Source organism: Salmo trutta, chromosome 20 (assembly GCF_901001165.1).
Source record: "Salmo trutta chromosome 20, fSalTru1.1, whole genome shotgun sequence".
Lineage (NCBI taxonomy): Eukaryota > Metazoa > Chordata > Actinopteri > Salmoniformes > Salmonidae > Salmo > Salmo trutta.
Genome location: NC_042976.1, coordinates 25,206,798 through 25,224,950, shown reverse-complemented (window position 1 = coordinate 25,224,950; position 18,153 = coordinate 25,206,798). Strand labels below are relative to the sequence as shown.

The following is an 18,153-nucleotide window of genomic DNA, read 5'->3' as shown; positions in this document are numbered from 1 at the left end:
GCACCTGATGAGCTGCTTGTAGTTAATAATAGCTATGTGATTCATTAGTATACATATTTAGAGAATGATTTACATAACTGGCTTGTTGTGCATGCCCAGGGCCAGGTGAAGGAGCAGCTGATGCGCCAACAGGCAGTGGCAAGTAGCCTAGTGGTTAGAACGTTGGACTTGTAACCGGAAGGTTGCAAGATCAAATCCCCGAACTGACAAGGTAAACATCTGTCGTTCTGACCCTACTAACCTACTGTTCCTAGGCCGTCATTGAAAATAAGAATTTGTTATTAACTGACTTGCCTAGTTAAAGGTGGAGAATGAGGTGATGAGCTTCATAAAGATGTGTATGGTGCTGAAGCAGAGGACATACAGAGACACTATGAAAAATATGTCTACAAAGCACCTAAGAACACACAGAAACAGACACGTAATAAAGAATCTATTTAACACTTCACATAGTACAAACTATTCAGTATTTGGTTAACTTTATATGTAAAATGTTCCCCTCCTGAACGACGCTGGTTTATCTGGAGACTTTGTCTCTCACTCAGAGCCGAACCAACAGGAGGCAGAAGCTTCAGTGAAAGAGGATGACACCGAGTGAGTAGAGGAGGACCAGGAGGCAGGAAAGGAGGAACACCTCCCCTCAGTGACCCCTTTGAAGATACCTCCTCCGCAATCCATTGACCCCATGCGCATCCCCCAGCTCTCTAACTTCAACCTGTCGGAGATCCACCTGAAGAGGGTACAATTAGAACCTGACACTGATTTGTGGCAGTGTTTTCCAGCGCTGAGGCCCCCACGCCCATGATGACCCTTCCTCCGCCCTCTCTGGTCCTGGCAATGCCCAAAACACCAAGATGGCAGCCAATCAGTTTGTCTGATCCTTGAGATCAGAGTTAAGAGTTATGTTTTAATGACCCTGAACCTATTTACAGAAGCAAACTTTTGATGTGAATGTGGATGCTGTATATAACTTATTTTTAGATCTGTCTTTATTTTACAAAATGTTCTTGTACAAAGATTTCTGATTGAGAAGGCTGCATTGAGAAAGCCTCGGTCCTCTCGTAAACTGTAGACTACACTTTTTTGGAGTTGGAGTGGGCCGAGTCAGGAGCGTCTGTCTGCTCGCAAGGCCTGCTACGGAGAAGTGGTTGCCAGATTGTCCCACGGCCCATCAGGTTTTCCAATCTGTCATTCTACACAACGTCTACTGATCGTTGCACACCTGTGCTGAAAGACCTCTAAAAACCAGCATTATGTATCTGTTACTGTGCCTGCTCTTTACTCAATGCCATCCTGGATTAATTAGACTGAATGATCAATGGGTGAGTGAATTATCTTTGCCTTATGCCCTACAATTTGCTAACACTCCGACGAGACCATCATGTCAATACCACCAGGAACTTGGTCTCTCTCTGCAATTGCACCACTCTCAAACACAAGTGGACTTACACTTTTATACTTCCAAAATCTAAAAAAATTGACAATGGTGCTGGTTCCGCCAAGTCCTCACGCATTGGACAACTGAGATATATGTTATGCTTTTATTATTGATCTCTTGTAATGTGGGACCAAACCCTGGGCCGGTAGATACCATGCAATCTCTACCGGCTCCCTAGGATTTTAAAAACAGAGCAGGTTTTGGCCTCTTGCATGTTAATGTCAGAAGTCTATTTCCAAAAATAGACATGATTTAGAATATGGGCCAATATGACAAATGCAGACAATGGTTTTATCAGAAACGTGGCTATGGAAATCTGTGTCATAACCCGATTTCTATTGATGGGTACAACATTTTTAGAATGGATCGGATGAGTTGAGGAGGAGGGGTCGCAATTTGTCAAATCCAAGTTTAACACCTGAAATTCTCTCGATGACCAAAGCCAAACATTTTGAATTGCTTGCGGTTAAAGTGAACTTACAGTTAGTCGGAAGTTTACATACACCTTAACCAAATACATTTAAACTCAGTTTTTCACAATTCCTGACATTTAATCCTAGTAAAAATTCCCTGTCTTAGGTCAGTTAGATCACCACTTTATTTTAAGAATGTGAAATGTCAGAATAATAGTAGAGATAAGGATTTATTTCAGCTTTTATTTCTTTCATCACATTCCCAGTGGGTCAGAAGTTTACATACTCAATTAGTATTGGGTAGCATTGCCTTTAAATTGTTTTAACTTGGGTCAAACGTTTCAGGTAGCCTTCCACAAGCTTCCCACAATAAGTTGGGTGAATTTTGGCCCATTCCTCCTGACAGAGCTGGTGTAACTGAGTCAGGTTTGTAGGCCTCCTCGCTCGCACACGCTTTTTCAGTTCTGCCCACAAATGTTCTATAGGATTGAGGTCAGGGCTTTGTGATGGCCACTCCAATACCTTGACTTTGTTGTCCTTAAGCCATTTTGCCACAATTTTGGAAGTATGCTTGGGGTCATTGTCCATTTGGTAGACCCATTTGCGTTCAAGCTTTAACTTCCTGACTGATGTCTTGAGATGTTGCTTCAATATATCCACATAATTTTCCTTCCCCATCTATTTTGTGACGTGCACCAGTCCCTCCTGCAGCAAAGCACCCCTACAACATGATGCTGCCACCTCCGTGCTTCACGGTTGGGATGGTGTTCTTCGGCTTGCAAGCATCCCCCCTTTTCCTCCAAACATAACGATGGTCACTATAGCCAAACAGTTTTTTTTCATCAGACCAGAGGACATTTCTCCAAAAAGTACGATCTTTGTCCCCATGTGCAGTTGCAAATCATAGTCTGGCTTTTTTATGGCGGTTTTGGAGCAGTGGCTTCTTCCTTGCTGAGCGGCCTTTCAGGTGATGTCGATATAGGACTCGTTTTACTGTGAATATAGATACTTTTGTACCTGTTTCCTCCAGCATCTTCACAAGGTCCTTTGCTGTTGTTCTGGGACTGATTTGCACTTTTAGCACCAAATTACGTTCATCTCTAGGAGACAGAACGAGTCTCCTTCCTGAGCGGTATGACGGCTGCGTGGTCCCATGGTGTTTATACTTGCGTACTTTTGTTTGTACAGATGAGCGTGGTACCTTCAGGCGTTTGGAAATTGCTCCCAAGGATGAACCACACTTGTGGAGGTCTACAATTTTTTTCTGAGTTCTTGGTTGATTTCGTTTGATTTTCCAATGATGTCAAGCAAAGAGGAACTGAGTTTGAAGGTAGGCTTTGAAATACATACACAAGTACACTTCCAATTGATTCAAATTATGTCAAATTATGTCAATTAGCCTATCAGAAGCTTCTAAAGCTTTGACATCATTTTCAGGAATTTGGCAAGCTGTTTAAAGGCACAGTCAACTTAGTGTATGTAAACTTCTGACCCACTGGAATTGTGATACAGTGAATGATAAGTGAAATAATCTATAAACAATTGTTGGAAAAATTATTTGTCATGCGCAAAGTAGATGTCCTAACCGACTTGCCAAAATTATAGTTTGTTAACAAGAAATTTGTAAAGTGGTTGAAAAACGAGTTTTAATAATTCCAACCTAAGTGTATGTAAACTTCCGACTTCAACTGTATATAAGGACTCCCACATCACTGTAGTCGGCTGCTACAGACCACCCTTGGCTTCGGGAGACGCACTTCACTCTCTATCGTCCTACAGAAGCTAAATTACTCTGAATTCATTGTTTTATGAGATTTGAACTGAGACATGCTTACATCTGTATCGGACTCTTTTGAAGAACTGTGTGACTCGCACAATTAATTAATGCTCCTACAAGACCGAATCCCAGAGCACCTACAAAATCAACACTATTGGCCATTCTAACGAATACCCCTCACAAATACACATCGACTGGGATATTCTGTAATGATGTGAGTGATCGCTGTGCAAAAGCTTGTGTTAGAAATACAAAAAATACCAAAGCCAAACCCTGTTATATTTTTTAAAATACATTTTAGACAGTTTGATGAGCAAGCATTCTTACATGATCTGCACCATAGTATTGATAGAGTAAGTCTGATTCCCGATGTTGACACTGCCTGGGACTATTTTTATGTGATATTTTTGTCCGTTTGTGATAAGCATGTGAATACATTTTATTTCACCTCAGGTCTGAAGATCAAAGCCCATCCACATCCCTTTTTCTGCAGGGAGAGAGTGACCCAAGCCGCACTGAGGTCCCAGTATTTGAGATCCTGTACATCAACAGGCTCCTTAGCACCAGAAAGATGTGTATTACTGTCAGTCTGTCAACATGTCTGTTTATTTATGGAGGCATGGACCATAGACATAACTACAAATTGCACTCAAATATAGTGAGTAACTGTCATGTTGCAGGGTGAGACACACACAGGCAGATGAAGAACAAGATCACTTGGAACTTCCAACCTCCAATAGAGGTGCCAATCAAGCCAGGTTATATAATGTGCCAGAGATCTCAATCATTGGCTGTACAGTGGAAAATTCTACACCAGAGATGCCAAGCCTAGAGTCCTTTCTGGGCAACTCTTTGCCCTTTGTAAGCTGAAACTGCTATAAAGTCACTTGAGTGCTTACTTATAGTAATAGTTAAGTTTGAGTATCTATTTTGCCTCGCTGTCTCATCTCTCCCTGACTGTAGAGGGGTGGTGGTGGAGCCCGTGGGGAGCAGAGCATGGGGCAGAAAAGCCCCCTCTCAGTCCTGGAGCCAGACGGTTCCACCCAGGCATTCAACCTGGGTACCCTGTGGGTGAGGGGATTACCCCGAGCCATTTACTCCTAAAATGCCGGACCTAAGCTCTGTCACACAGGACCTCTTTAAGGTGAGTGCACTGGAGACTTGTGGAAGTCAGTGTGGAATAGAAGATGTGGGAACTGCCTTTCCTGTGCACAGATAGGGGTGAAAAGGCTTCAGTGTCTGTACTACCAAGTGGGCTTTTAGAGAGATGTGATTTTACCTTCTGTGCTGACTGGTTCTGATGGGTTTTGTCTTTCATTTCCCAGAGCAAGAAACTCCCCACAGCAGTAGTTCAGCCACATTACATACCTTCAATCCTCCACACAGCAACAGGGAAGAACAGGTCAACTCTGATAATGCCAACAAGAAAGTACAATAAGTTTATTAATAACATATCCTAAAAAGAGTTACACCATTACCAATTCCAATAGATTTACTTACTAGTCAAACCTCTGCTCTCTTTTTGTCATTCCTCCAGGGCGGTGTCTGGCTATGGTGTCAGAAAGTATTCCAAGCTACATGAGACAGATTCCTCTGTCCAGCCTCAACCAGGCCATTCAGAAGATCAACAGTGCCACAGAAATGTATTTTGGGACTCTGTTGCCTCAGGTGATAATGCAGGCCCTGCAGGGTTTCTGATGGAGGAGCTGAAGAGGATCACGGGGGTGGGCACCAAAGCCCCCATGTACTTCCTGTGTCTGACTGAGCTGAAGAGGCTGGAGCATGTGCAGGGAGTAGGTACCAGCGCCATGTATAAAATCCTGTCACAGACGCATACCTGATCGGAATTACAATGACATTCCCTACCTTAAACCTCCCAAATGACTCGACACTACTGAGCGAGGTCCCATTTACTGACCATCCTTTGAGTAGGCCTTGACTTTTTGTTGTTACATTACAGCCTTATTATAAAATTGATACAATTATTTGTTTTCCTCATCAACACACAATACCCCACAATGACAAAGTGAAAACAGGTTAAAATAAACTGAAATACCTTCTTTACATGAATATTCAGACCCTTTACTCAGTACTTTGTTGAAGCACTTTTGGCAGCGATTACAGCCTTGAGTCTTCTTGGTTATGACGCTTCAAGCATGGCACGCATGTATTTGGTGAGTTTCTTTTATTCTTCTCTGTAGATCCTCTCAAGCTCTGTCCGGTTGGATATGGAGCATCGCTGCACAGCTATTTTCAGGTCTCCAGAGATGTCAGGGCTCTGGCTGGGCCACTGAAGGACATTCAGAGGCTTGTCCTGAAGCCACTTGTGCATTGTCTTGGCTGTGTGCTCAGGGTCGTTGTCCTGTTGGAAGGTGAACCTTCACCCCAGTCTGAGAACCTGCCCCAGAGTGCTCAGGACTTCAACAAGGATCTCTGCTCCATTCATCTTTCCCTCAATCCTGACTAGTCTCCTGGTCCCTGCTGCTGAAAAACACCCCCATAGCATGATGCTGCCACCACCATGCTTCACCGTAGGGATGGTGCCAGGTTTCCTCCAGACGTGACACTTGGCATTCAGGCCAAAGAGTTCAATCTTGGTTTCATCAGACCAGAAAATCTTGTTTCTCATAGTCTGAGTCCTTCAGGTGGCAAAAGTCCAAGCTGGCCATCATGTGCCTTTTACTGAGGAGTGTCTTCCGTCTGGCCACTACCATAAAGGCCTGATTGGTGGAGTGCTGTAGCGATGTTGGTCCTTCTGGAAGGTTTTCCCATCCCAGCACAGGATCGGTACATCAGAACGTCACACCTGTGGGACAGCTACAGGATGGCAACAACTGCTCGAGTTACACCAGGAACACACAATCCCTCCATCAGTGCTCAGACTGTCTGCAATAGGCTGAGAGAGGCTGGACTGAGGGCTTGTAGGCCTGTTGTAAGGCAGGTCCTCACCAGACATCACCGGCAACAGCGTCGCCTATAGGCACAAACCCACCGTCGTGGGACCAGATAGGACTGGCAAAAAGTGCTCTTCACTGACGAGTCGTGGTTTTGTCTCACCAGGGGTGATGGTCGGATTCGCGTTTATCGTTGAAGGAATGAGCGTTACACCGAGGCCTGCACTCTGGAGCGGGATCGATTTGGATGTGGAGGATCCATCATGGTCTGGGGCGGTGTGTCACAGCATCATCGGACTGAGCTTGTTGTCATTGCAGGCAATCTCAACGCTGTGTGTTACAGGGAAGACATCCTCCTCCCTCATGTGATAACCTTCCTGCAGGCTCATCCTGACATGACCCTCCAGCATGACAATGCCACCAGCCATACTGCTCGTTCTGTGCGTGATTTCCTGCAAGACAGGAATGTCTGTTCTGCCATGGCCAGCGAAGAGCCCATATCTCAATCCTATTGAGTACGTCTGGGACACGTTGGATCGGAGGGCTAGGGCCATTCTCCCCAGAAATGTCTGGGAACTTGCAGGTGCCTTGGTAGAAGAGTGGGGTAACATCTCACAGCAAGAACTGGCAAATCTGGTGCAGTCCATGAGGAGGAGATGCACTGCAGTACTTAATGCAGCATTGTGGCCACACCAGATACTGACTGTTACTTTTGGTTTTGACCCCCCCCCCCCTTTGTTCAGGGACACATTATTCAATTTCTGTTAGTCACATGTCTATGGAACTTGTTCAGTTTATGTCTGTTGTTGAATCTTATGTTCATACAAATATTTGCACATGTTAAGTTTGCTGAAAATAAACGCAGTTGACAGTGAGAGGATGTTTCTTTTTTTGCTGAGTTTATACTTAAGTATCAAATGGAAAAGTAATTTCTAAAATATACTTAAGTATCAAAAGTTAAAGTATAAATAATTTCAAATTCCTTATATTAAGTAAACCAGACGGCACTATTTTATTGTTGTTATTTTTTACAGATAGCCAGGGGCACACTCAAACACTCAGACATCATTTACAAACTAAGTATGTGTGTTTAGTGAGTCCGCCAGATCAGAGGCAGTAGGGATGACCAGTGATATTCTTTTCGTACATGCGTGAATTTTACCAATTTCCTGTCCTGCTAAGCATTCAAAATGTAACGAGTACTTTTGAGTGTCAGGGAAAATGTATGGAGTAAAAAGTACATTATTTTCTTTAGGAATGTAGTGAAGTAAATAGTAAAGTACAGATACCCATACAAACTACTTAAGTAGTACTTAAAAAAAAAAAATCCGAAGTACTTTACACCACTGGTTATCAGTCATTAATCTCTGGTCATACTGATTTATTACTATAGATATTGTTCCTAGCATAACACTCCTTGTTTGAAACAATGTTTCTCCTATATGGTTTTACCAAACATAAGTAGAACGTCACACATCTCTCAGATGTTTTGGTTTGCTACTGTATCATAATCAATAAGATATTATTGCACTCTGGTCTACCAATCCATAATTGTACTGTTATTTTAATTCTCTCCTACCACAGGATCCTCAATAACTTTGTAAAGTTTGCTGAAAATAAACGCAATTGACAGTGCGAGGACGTTTGTTTTTTTGCTGAGTTTATATAAAAAAAATTGTGGACACCCCTTCAAATTAATGGATTTGGCTATGTAAAACATCATCCAGATAGGCCAGTCGTGTGAGAAACTCGTCATCATGCAAGCAGTCAGACAAGTGAAAATTGGTCAGCAAAGAAAACTTTAAGCTTGTCTCTCAATTTAAAGAAATGTGTCAATACTTTGCCCCTTGATAACCAGTGCACTTCTGTATGTTGTAAAAGCGTTACATGGTCGCAGCCCATATCATTGCATAGTGCATAAAATACACGAGAGTTCAGGGGCCTTGCTTTAACAAAGTTAACCATTTTCACTGTAGTGTCCAAAACGTCTTTCAAGCTGTCAGGCATTCCCTTGGCAGCAAGAGCCTCTCGGTGGATGTTGCAGTGTATCCAAGTGGCGTCGGGAGCAACTGCTTGCACCCACGTTACCACTCCACTATGTCTCCGTCATGACTTTTGCGCCATCAATATAGATACCAACACATCTTGACCACCAAAGTCCATTTGATGTCACAAAGCTGTCCAGTACTTTAAAAATATCCTCTCCTGTTGTCTTGGTTTCCAGTGGTTTGCAGAAGAGGATGTCTTCCTTAATTGACCCCCCATAAACGTAACGGACATATACCAGGAGCTGTGCCAGGCCCGCGACGTCTGTTGACTCATCCAGCTGTAACGCATAGAATTCACTGGCTTGTATGCAAAGCAGTAATTGTTTCAAAACATCTCCAGCCATGTCACTGAGGCATTGTGAAACAGTGATGAAGGCATTGTATGTATAGTTTTTGGCCTTTTCCCCAAGCAGTCCTCCATAGGAATTAATGGAATTCTACAGTATTTCAATTAATGTTTTAAGTACAATTACATGTATTTTTGTTATAGTGGGGACAGTAAGTCTTAAAACGTATACTTTAAGGAACATTTTATATATTTCGATTTTTTTGTTTAGCTCACCCTTTTAAATGATGCATTATGGTGTCTAATATAATAAATGTGGCAAAAACAAATGTACACGTGAATAAATCAATTTCTATAGGTTCCAAAATATGTTTTACAATTGTGGGGGAGCACCAAGACGGTGGCACCGTGGCTTCAATTTAGCGGCCCCTATCGGTAATCTAGTGTATATAAACCACTGCTCAAAACCTAGCTAACCAGCCAGCTAGCTGTAGCTAGCGTTCCGAACTAACATTATCCAAACGCAGTTGGTTAGCTAGTAGCTACCTTCTCTCTGTCAACAGGTTTTTCAGGTTCTTTCTTAATTTGTTATTGTGTGACTCTTGATTCCACAGCCATGCTTGACAGCGTTTGATAATTTAGCTAAATTGTAAATGGAACTTTCAACGAGTAGCAGCAGAAAATAAATACTAGTCGCGTGCTGATGACGTCGGATAAACGGTATAAAACAGATCCTCCTTGACGAATCACACCACTGGAAATGTACGAGGCCACAAAAAGTCACTTTACTAATTTGCCAACAGCCACCATTTTGGGAGTCAGAATTGTATTGGAAAATCACCACCCTTTGGGCCTTATTATGGTACACACGTGCGTGGTGGCTGGCTGTCGGAATAGAAGAATACCAGGCACATCATTGTCTTTTTATCGTTTCCCACGCGATCCCGACAGAAAGCAGCGTTGGATAGCTGCTGTGAACCGAGAAGGCTGGCTGCCAAACGACGGGAGCAGGCTGTGTAGTACTCATTTCATCTCAGGTACGCAGCCAACGTTGTCAATAAAACAGTCCATAAATGAGCAATATGCCATTCAATTCACTTTTGAAGTTTTCCCAACCAGCACCTGATCACCATATAAAATGTTGCTGCTATTCTTTCCATTTTTTTTTACTAGAAATTACTGCAGCTGTATGTTCTAATGTGATTGTGCATGATGCCTCACTAAAGTTTCTCTCTTTTTCTTCAACTCCAGGTAAACAGGTGAAGAATCCACGCTCGCCAGACTATGTTCCCTCTGTATTTACATCAGCTCCCCTATCCCCGGAGTCAGAAATTAAGGAAGAGACTGCTGCCTTTGAAATCTCAGACAAGCAGGAAGCCCAGGTGGAGGCGGCCAACGCCTTGCTCTTCCTGCAGGGCCAGGGCAGGTCTGTGGTCGACCAGAGGCCGAGCCAGGAGGACCATGACGTGGCCCAGAGTGCATCCTCATCCTCTACCAGTGACAATGGTGAGGAATCTGAACCAGTGTCAAGCGACAGCAAAGACAGGGGAGGGAAGCCCGGCAAAAGGTCAGCCGCAGAGCCCGACAACTATGAGGACGTGCTCAAGATCTTGAAGAAGGAGAACCGGGCTCTCCAGGAGTCTGTGGATAAAATGTCACTCTCAGAGACCTCATTCCGGAACGACCCAGAAAAGGTCAGGTTTTACACTGGCTTGCCCAACTACTTTGTATTTGAGACAGTCATGTGGCTCCTCGCGCCACACATGAACGGGACCAAGAACATGGTCAAGCTCTCCAAGTTTCAGCAGCTGCTGCTGACACTAATGCGTCTCCGGCTTGACCTCAAGAACCAGGACTTGGCCTACCGATTCGGCGTGAAGGTTGGCACGGTGACCAGGACGGTGCTCAGAATGGTTAACGTCATGTCCACCACGCTGGTACCCACGGCTGTCTTCTGGCCCTCCAGGGCTGAGCTCCGCAAGAACCTCCCAGCAGCTCTCCACTCGACCTACCCTGACTGTGCCGTGATCATAGACTGCTTCAGGGTGACCCTGGAGAAACCCGGGTCAGAAGTGAACTTGTTGTGTGTGAGTATCTGTCCTGTCTAATTTGGTATATATGATATATGCTGTGGTAAATATATCCTGTTATACAGTACCAGTCAAGTTTGGACACACCTACTCATTCAAGTTTTTTTTTTTTTTTTTTTTTTTTTTTTTTTTTACTATTTTACAAATTGTAGAATAATAGTGAAGACATCAAAACTATGAAATGACACATATGGAATCATGTAGTAACCATTTTATACTTGAGATTCTTCAAAGTAGCCACCCTTTGCCTTGATAGCGTTGCACACCCTTGGCATTCTCTCAACCAGCTTCATGAGGTAGTCACCTGGAATGCATTTCAATTAACAGGTGTGGAAATTCTTTCCTTCTTAATGTGTTTGAGCCAATCAGTTGTGTAGTAACAAGGTAGGGGTGGTATACAGAAGATAGCCCTAATTGGTAAAAGACCAAGTACATATTATGGCAAGAACAGCTCAAATAAGCAAAGAGACAGTCCATCATTACTTTAAGTCATGAAGGTCAGTCAATCTGGAAATTTTCAAGAACTTTCAAAGTTGCAAGTGCTATGATGAAACTGTCTCTCATGAGGACTGCCACAGGAAAGGAAGACCCAGAGTTACCTCTGCTGCAGAGGATAAGTTCATTAGTTACCCGCCTCAGAAATTGCAGCCAAAAAAATGCTTCAGAGTTCAAGTAACGGACACATCTCAACATCAACTGTTCAGATGAGACTGCGTGAATCAGGCCTTCGTGGTCGAATTGCTGCAAAGAAACCAAGAGCAATGGACGTTAGAGTCCAAATTTGAGATTTTTGCTTCCAACCGCAGTGTCTTTGTGAAATACAGAGTAGGTGAACGGATGATCTCCGCATGTGTGGTTCCCACCGTGAAGCATGGAGGTGGGGGTGCTTTGCTGGTGACATTGTCTGTGATTTTATTTAGAATTCAAGGCAACCTTAACCAGCATGGCTACCACAGCATTCTGCAGCGATACGCCATCCCATCTAGTTTCTGCTTAGTGGGACTATAATTTGTTTTTCAATAGGACAATGACCCAAAACACACATCCAGGCTGTGTAAAGGCTATTTGACCAAGGTGGAGTGCTGCATCAGATGACCTTGCGTCCACAATCACCTGACCTCAACCCAATTGAGATGGTTTGGGGTGAGTTGGACCACAGAGTGAAGGAAAAGCAGCCAACAAGTGCTCAGCATATGTGGGAAGTCCTTCAAGACTGTTGTAAAAGCATTCGAGGTGAAGCTGAAGAGTGTGCAAAAGCTGTCATCACGGCAAAGGGTGGCTACTTTGAAGAAATGTAAATATAAAATATATTTTGATTTGTTAAACACTTTTTTGGTGACTATATGATTCCACATGTGTTATTTCACATGTCTTCACTATTATTCTACAATGTAGAAAATAGTACAAATAAAGAAAAACCCTTGAATGAATAGGTGTGTCCAAACCTTTGACTGGTACTCCCTGTCATTATTTAAACCCAGAAAAAATTGCTCCTTGAATTTACTTGAACCAGCAGGGGGCGTCAGCAGGGAGCAACACTCTGAAATACATGATAGGCATGGCTCCGCAGGGCGTGGTCACTTTTGTCTCCAGGGGGTCGCCGGGGAGTGTCAGCGACAAGAGCCTGGCAGAGGGGTGTGGCTTCCTGGGCAAGCTACTCCCAGGAGACGTGGTCCTGGCCGATAAGGATTTGGACATTGGTGAGTCGGTGGCGGCCCATGGTGCCCTGCTGAAAATCACTGGCAGCGATGGCGGAGAGGGGTCTGAAGGGAGCGAAGGTGTCTCGCTGACAGACATTTCCCCAGAGAGGCTGAGTGTGCGGAGGCATGTGGAGAGGGTCGTCTCCATGGTGAAGCTAAGGTACTCCATGCTGACTGGCCCAGTGGAGGTCCCCTTCACGGCCGCTGAGCGGTCATCCAACATTTTCACTTTTGATAAGATTGTGCAGGTTGCCTGTGCCTTAAACAACCTGTGTATATCTGCTGCTCCCCTAGAGTGACTCACACTAGTGCTGCTCCATACGAGCATTGATGGCCCCTTTAATTCTTGAACACTTAGAATCTATATTTTGGATGTAAATGTCATGTTGTAGAAGTGCCCAGACACTTTTCTTGCAAAACTTACCCCAACCAGCGATAGACGTTATCATGCTCATTCTGCAGTGCCAGGGCGTGAAAAGAAAACATGAACAAAAGCCCCAACATCACCCAAATACAACCTTTTTAGGTGTTTTGTAATTTGTGTAATTCAGAACTTTATCCGCAACGTTTAATTCCGTTTTGTACGGCTCCAGAGATACTTCTGTGTGTGCATGTGATGGCTACCATGGAGCAGTCAGATGGATAGGTTTACCGCATCATATGGAATACAACATTGTGGATAAAGTTTCAAATGACACAATTGCATGTGTACAACATCTAAAGACTTGCATCTGAATGCATTTGTTTTTTTGTTGTTGCCTTTATCCACACACTGGCACTGCAGAACGAATATGAGGAAGGTTATCACTGGTTGGGGTAAGTTCCTCAAAAACAAGTGAAATTGCAAAAAAAAGTGTCTGGGCATTTAGCCATATGCATCCAAAATATAGATTTAGTTTAAAAAAGTGAACTTTTCCTTCAAACATCCTAGCTCCATTCTACAATTTCACTCTTAGATGCTGGAGAGGGGAACTTTTTTTTTTTTCCAACAGAGAACTTTCAGAGGGATATTTGATGGATCAATTTGTCACAATATTTTCACTGTATTACTATTATTTTTGCCCCTCTGGATGTAACTGAGTGAGAATTTGAATTACTGAGCTCATCAGCATTTTTGAAATGTGGCTATATTTCAGAAGGACATTCCAACAGTTCCAAGTATTCTATGATTGAATGTACATTGTGGTTTTCGACCATTACTTGGTTCTCAGAGACATTTGCGTTACTTACAATGGACCGAACATTAGCCTACCGTTTTCCTCAGGTGTTAGTGCTTTAGTTTGAAATGCTGGTATTGCTGTAACAAAACAGAGATGTATTTTTACATGACACAATGCGAGTAAAGTCATACTGTATAAAAACAAATCATGACAGCTTTGATGGAAACTGGAAGTTTCGGTACAATTTTATAAATGCTGACAGATAATTTGTTAGTTCGACATGGTGGGATATTTTAGTGTCGGTAAAATTAATTATGTGAGAAATGGCGGCGGAAACGCCTTTATGTTCAAATATTGATATAATAAACATCAAGTTGAAGTAAATTTGGAGTCGCGATGATATGGTGTGTGTGGTCCTCCCACTACGAGTCGGGAAACCATGCGGTTTATTTGGCGACAGATTAAATAAATGACGATGAACTTCACAGGGTAGTGAAAGTGCACTGTGATCTTGATGCTCCTTTCCAATAAATATCGAGTCTTATTCTGGTGACATGATAATCGATGCTTGATTGCCGTTTGACAAATATATTTTTCTCGCTCTTATCCTCACTAATCTCATCACAGCCTACCCACACTTTATCTGCGAGCTGTTGTCTAGAGCGCACGTGCCAAGGCCAGAATAGGCACATTTGCTATTTAACGCCACAGTTTTTGTGACATAACTATTGGCAGAGTTGAAAATGCGATGGAAACATATTGAACTTTAGATTTGTATTCAGTACATGAAAACGTAAGCGAAAAAGTACATTTTGTGTGTACATCATCACGCACAGATGAAAAAAAAACGTAATAAAGTACATTTGGTGGAAATGCGCCACTGGGAAAATGTGTATATTTTCGTTATGCAGATTCTAGAGTATTCGTATGAAAATCTGTCGCCAATTGGATAGAAACATAGATAATGTCAATGACTGTCCTCAAAAAGCACTGTAATGTAGTCTAACACTTTTTGTCACTTATGTTGTGGTTTATGTATTCTCTGAGCATGAGTTAAGTGTATTTCTTATTTTTTAACATCCAGTTTGTTCATGTTAATAGTGATGACTGGACTGTAAGGACTGTCTGTGTATGGTCTTTGGTTCTGTTGATTGAGAGGTGCTGGGAATTTAATGACGCAGTGCCTCTTTGTAGAATCTGAGTGAAATACTTTTCCACTTGTCTCTACCATGTAGGCTCAGCATTCCCGAACAGTCCCATTACAAATCAGAATGTTGAACAAACTTCATTTAAATTTACTTTACGTGTGTCTGAGGTAATCTGATACAAAATCCAGAGGGAAGTGTTATAAACCCGACCTTCAGTACGCTGGTCTGTATATCGGTTGTATTTTTAATACCGATGCAATTCGCATGTGACAAACACTTGCACAATATGGTGACAAACACTTCCAGCAGATTGCGAAGAAACGTGCTTCGGACTCCTACATTTGGTTACAGTCGGCTATAGTTTACATATTGTGCATCACATGCAATGCGTCAAGAGAGAAAATAATACAAAAAGTCGCGTAAACAACACTACTGTGGATACCCTACCACCACCTCTCCGACGGATGCGCACACATACACACCACCTCATTGCAGAGTCCTACTAGGAAGACTACATTTGCGTTCTAGAGGAGCATGATGCTGCCCATTTGCCTATAAAGTACCTATTTTGTTTGAATATAGGTGATGTGTAGGAACTTTAATATTTGAGTGATCTTTCTGCTGTGTGCAGCCTTGGGATGATGCGGCGCACTCTACACTGATAAGCCTATTCTTTGCCATGTTACAGCCCTGCCATGTTACAGCCCTATTCGGACGGGTATTACTAGAGACGTTAGTTTTGTAATTATCCAAGAATGTGCGTTATTCCAGAGAACGAATCACACAGGATTAGTTTTTCCAAATTGTCTCCTGTAATTCTTAATTTTTTCCAAAGCCAGTAGGTTTTTATTGAAGGCGAGAATATGTCAACATGATCGATAGGCGATAATAGGCTACACTGAACACGTGCTTGGCTGCCAAATGTATCGGTCTCCCCATAAATTTATATGGATGAAGTGTGATCAAAATCATTATTTTAGCGATCCATCCATGGTAGACGTCCTTACTAATAACAATGCCCCACATCTACAAGTTGATTTGAGATGCTGGACCGTATTTGCACTTGACTATTTATGGATGAGAGAGTGAAGTTGCCATTTCCCAAAAAGTTTAATGGGGATGCTGCTTTGCGATCTATTGCCTAGGACAGGGCTCTCCAACCCTGTTCGTGGAGAGCTACCATTCTGTAGGTTTTCACTCCAACCCTAATCTAGCGCATCCGATTCAATACTTAGCTGGTTGATAAACTGAATCAGGTTTGTTACAACTGGGGTTGGAGAGAACCTACAGGACGGTAGCTCTTCAGGAACAGGGTTGGAGAGCCCTGTCCATGGACATCAACAGCCAGGCAGAGTTGTATTAAATGAGCGATAGGCAATACTTTGTATTGCACATTTAGGCCTAATTAAACTGATGCATTTGGCGATGTTCAACTTCAATTCACTGGCTAAACTATTCTTCATAGTTCCATACTCGGAGCCTAATATAAACTTTATTCTACTTTTGAATTTACAAGGCATTGCTAAATATAGCCTGTGCGCACCTTTCTGACCGTTACTGTCTGCCCCGATCCTCTCCCTCGCCTGCGCCTCTTTCTCTTCACTATGAACAACGCCAGTGTTTGGTCTTCTGTCTGTTGCATGTAGAATAGTTTACCTACTAATTGATATCCCCTACTTTAATGAACTTGCGCAAGCCAAGAAATTGCGAAATACAGCATTGCGATAGCCTAAATAGTTTGATTACCGATGTACGGATATGACGGTTTGCCTAGTGGCCGGGATGTCTGTCTGTGCATCTCCATCATTCGCTCTCATGCTAGCTCGCTCTTTCTTTCTTTTCTGTGAAAGATGCGAGAGTTTGTTCTCGAAATAGACCACGGAAAATAGTTTCCCCCGTTGCAAAAATACTGAATCTTGAGTCGATTCCGAAGCTTGACAGCCAAAAATGGGAGTAGACTCCCTACCTAGGTGTCAGAGACATGCTATAGCACAACATATCTTCTTCTCAGCCTTCTTCTCATTGCTTAAATGCACAGCATAGGAATGCATTTAATTAATTTGCTATTCATGCATTAAAGCTCTGACACACTGGTAGGATTGTCAAACGTTTGCCTGCCGACAGTATTTAGCACCTCTGAATGGTGTCAGCAGTCAATCTCTTTTGTGTTCACACAGCAAAGACCTTGAAAGTTGTCAGCCACTCAACCATATTAAAATACTCCAAACCAGAAGGTGGCGATGCGTATCCGTGCATATTGCTTATGGTCTAGCTATCTGCACTAATGTTGCTATTTTGTAGAAACCCTTTGTTGATACTAGCTAGATGACGAAAACACAATTTAATTCCCTCTCCATAATCGCATAGACAATTTGTTTTGCTAGCTAACCTTGGCATATTCACAAACTAGCACAACGAGCTAGCTAGCTAAAGACACTGGACTAACTAACTCTGCAGTTAATCACAATAGGATTTGCTATGTCAATACTAGTTAGTGGTTAGCTATCTTGGAGGAAGTATTTAGTGTTGTGTGCATTTAGTTAGCTAGCTAGCAACGCTACATTCCCATAGCTTACATTGCATATGAAGTGTGACTGGCTCATCCATGGATGTAAGGAGAAAATGCCCTATTTCACCCCCACACACATGGGGGTTCATGCTCTCTAGTTGGCTCAAAGTGAAGTTGTTGGCCACTGACAAGCATATCCATTCTACAAGTACAATCATTAGACCTGGTCGACATGCAGCAGGTACAGCTTTTCTTCTGTCAACAGAAACTACATCCTACTGTTATGAGTACCGATCAGCAGTGAGATTCTCGGTATTTCATGCTTTACAATTCATTTCAAAAGATGAATTTGTTGCACTACTCTTGATTGTGTTATTTCCCTGTGCAATGTTCATGTGTATGAAAAGCATTTAAGACCCATAGCTTGCCCTATTCCATGATGCAAATGGTTGTCAGCTTCCTTTTGATGTCAAGGGTTATTGGTTGTGTTCATTATTTGCCTATGAATATAAAACAAATATTAATATCTTGAGTGTGGTTCATATTATTTATGTACAGAACACATTTTGTTGGTTTTGCTAAATGCAAGAATCCATGCCAAGTTGTATTATTATGTAGCTAAATGCATGTAGGAAGCACCGCCTATAATATGTGTGGCGCTGACGTGCATTTGTCCCTCACGTGACTCCT

At 42.7% G+C, this 18,153-nt stretch overlaps 1 protein-coding gene across 2 annotated transcripts; it reads left to right on the top strand.

Annotated features, from left to right (window-relative positions):
• Positions 1-9,047: 9,047 nt before the first annotated feature.
• Positions 9,048-14,190, top strand: LOC115155760 (uncharacterized). 2 transcript variants are annotated; one of them, XM_029702687.1, is made up of 3 exons: positions 9,048-9,893; positions 10,108-10,943; positions 12,463-14,190. In XM_029702687.1, exons 1-3 carry the CDS (start codon positions 9,617-9,619, stop codon positions 12,943-12,945), a joined length of 1,596 nt encoding a protein of 531 aa, XP_029558547.1. In that variant the 5' UTR covers positions 9,048-9,616; the 3' UTR covers positions 12,946-14,190. The 2 variants fall into 2 exon arrangements, with proteins under 2 accessions (XP_029558547.1, XP_029558546.1); XM_029702686.1 differs by having other exon boundaries at positions 12,460-14,190.
• The last annotated feature ends 3,963 nt before the right edge of the window (positions 14,191-18,153 follow it).

Excerpts from the sequence above, each read along its gene's own strand:
- LOC115155760 (XM_029702686.1), top strand. The coding sequence starts at position 9,617 with ATGTACGAGGCCACAAAAAGTCACTTTACTAATTTGCCAACAGCCACC. Across the intron at positions 9,894-10,107 it reads TAGTACTCATTTCATCTCAG|GTAAACAGGTGAAGAATCCA; the intron begins GTACGCAGCCAA and ends CTTCAACTCCAG. Across the intron at positions 10,944-12,459 it reads CAGAAGTGAACTTGTTGTGT|CAGGGGGCGTCAGCAGGGAG; the intron begins GTGAGTATCTGT and ends TACTTGAACCAG.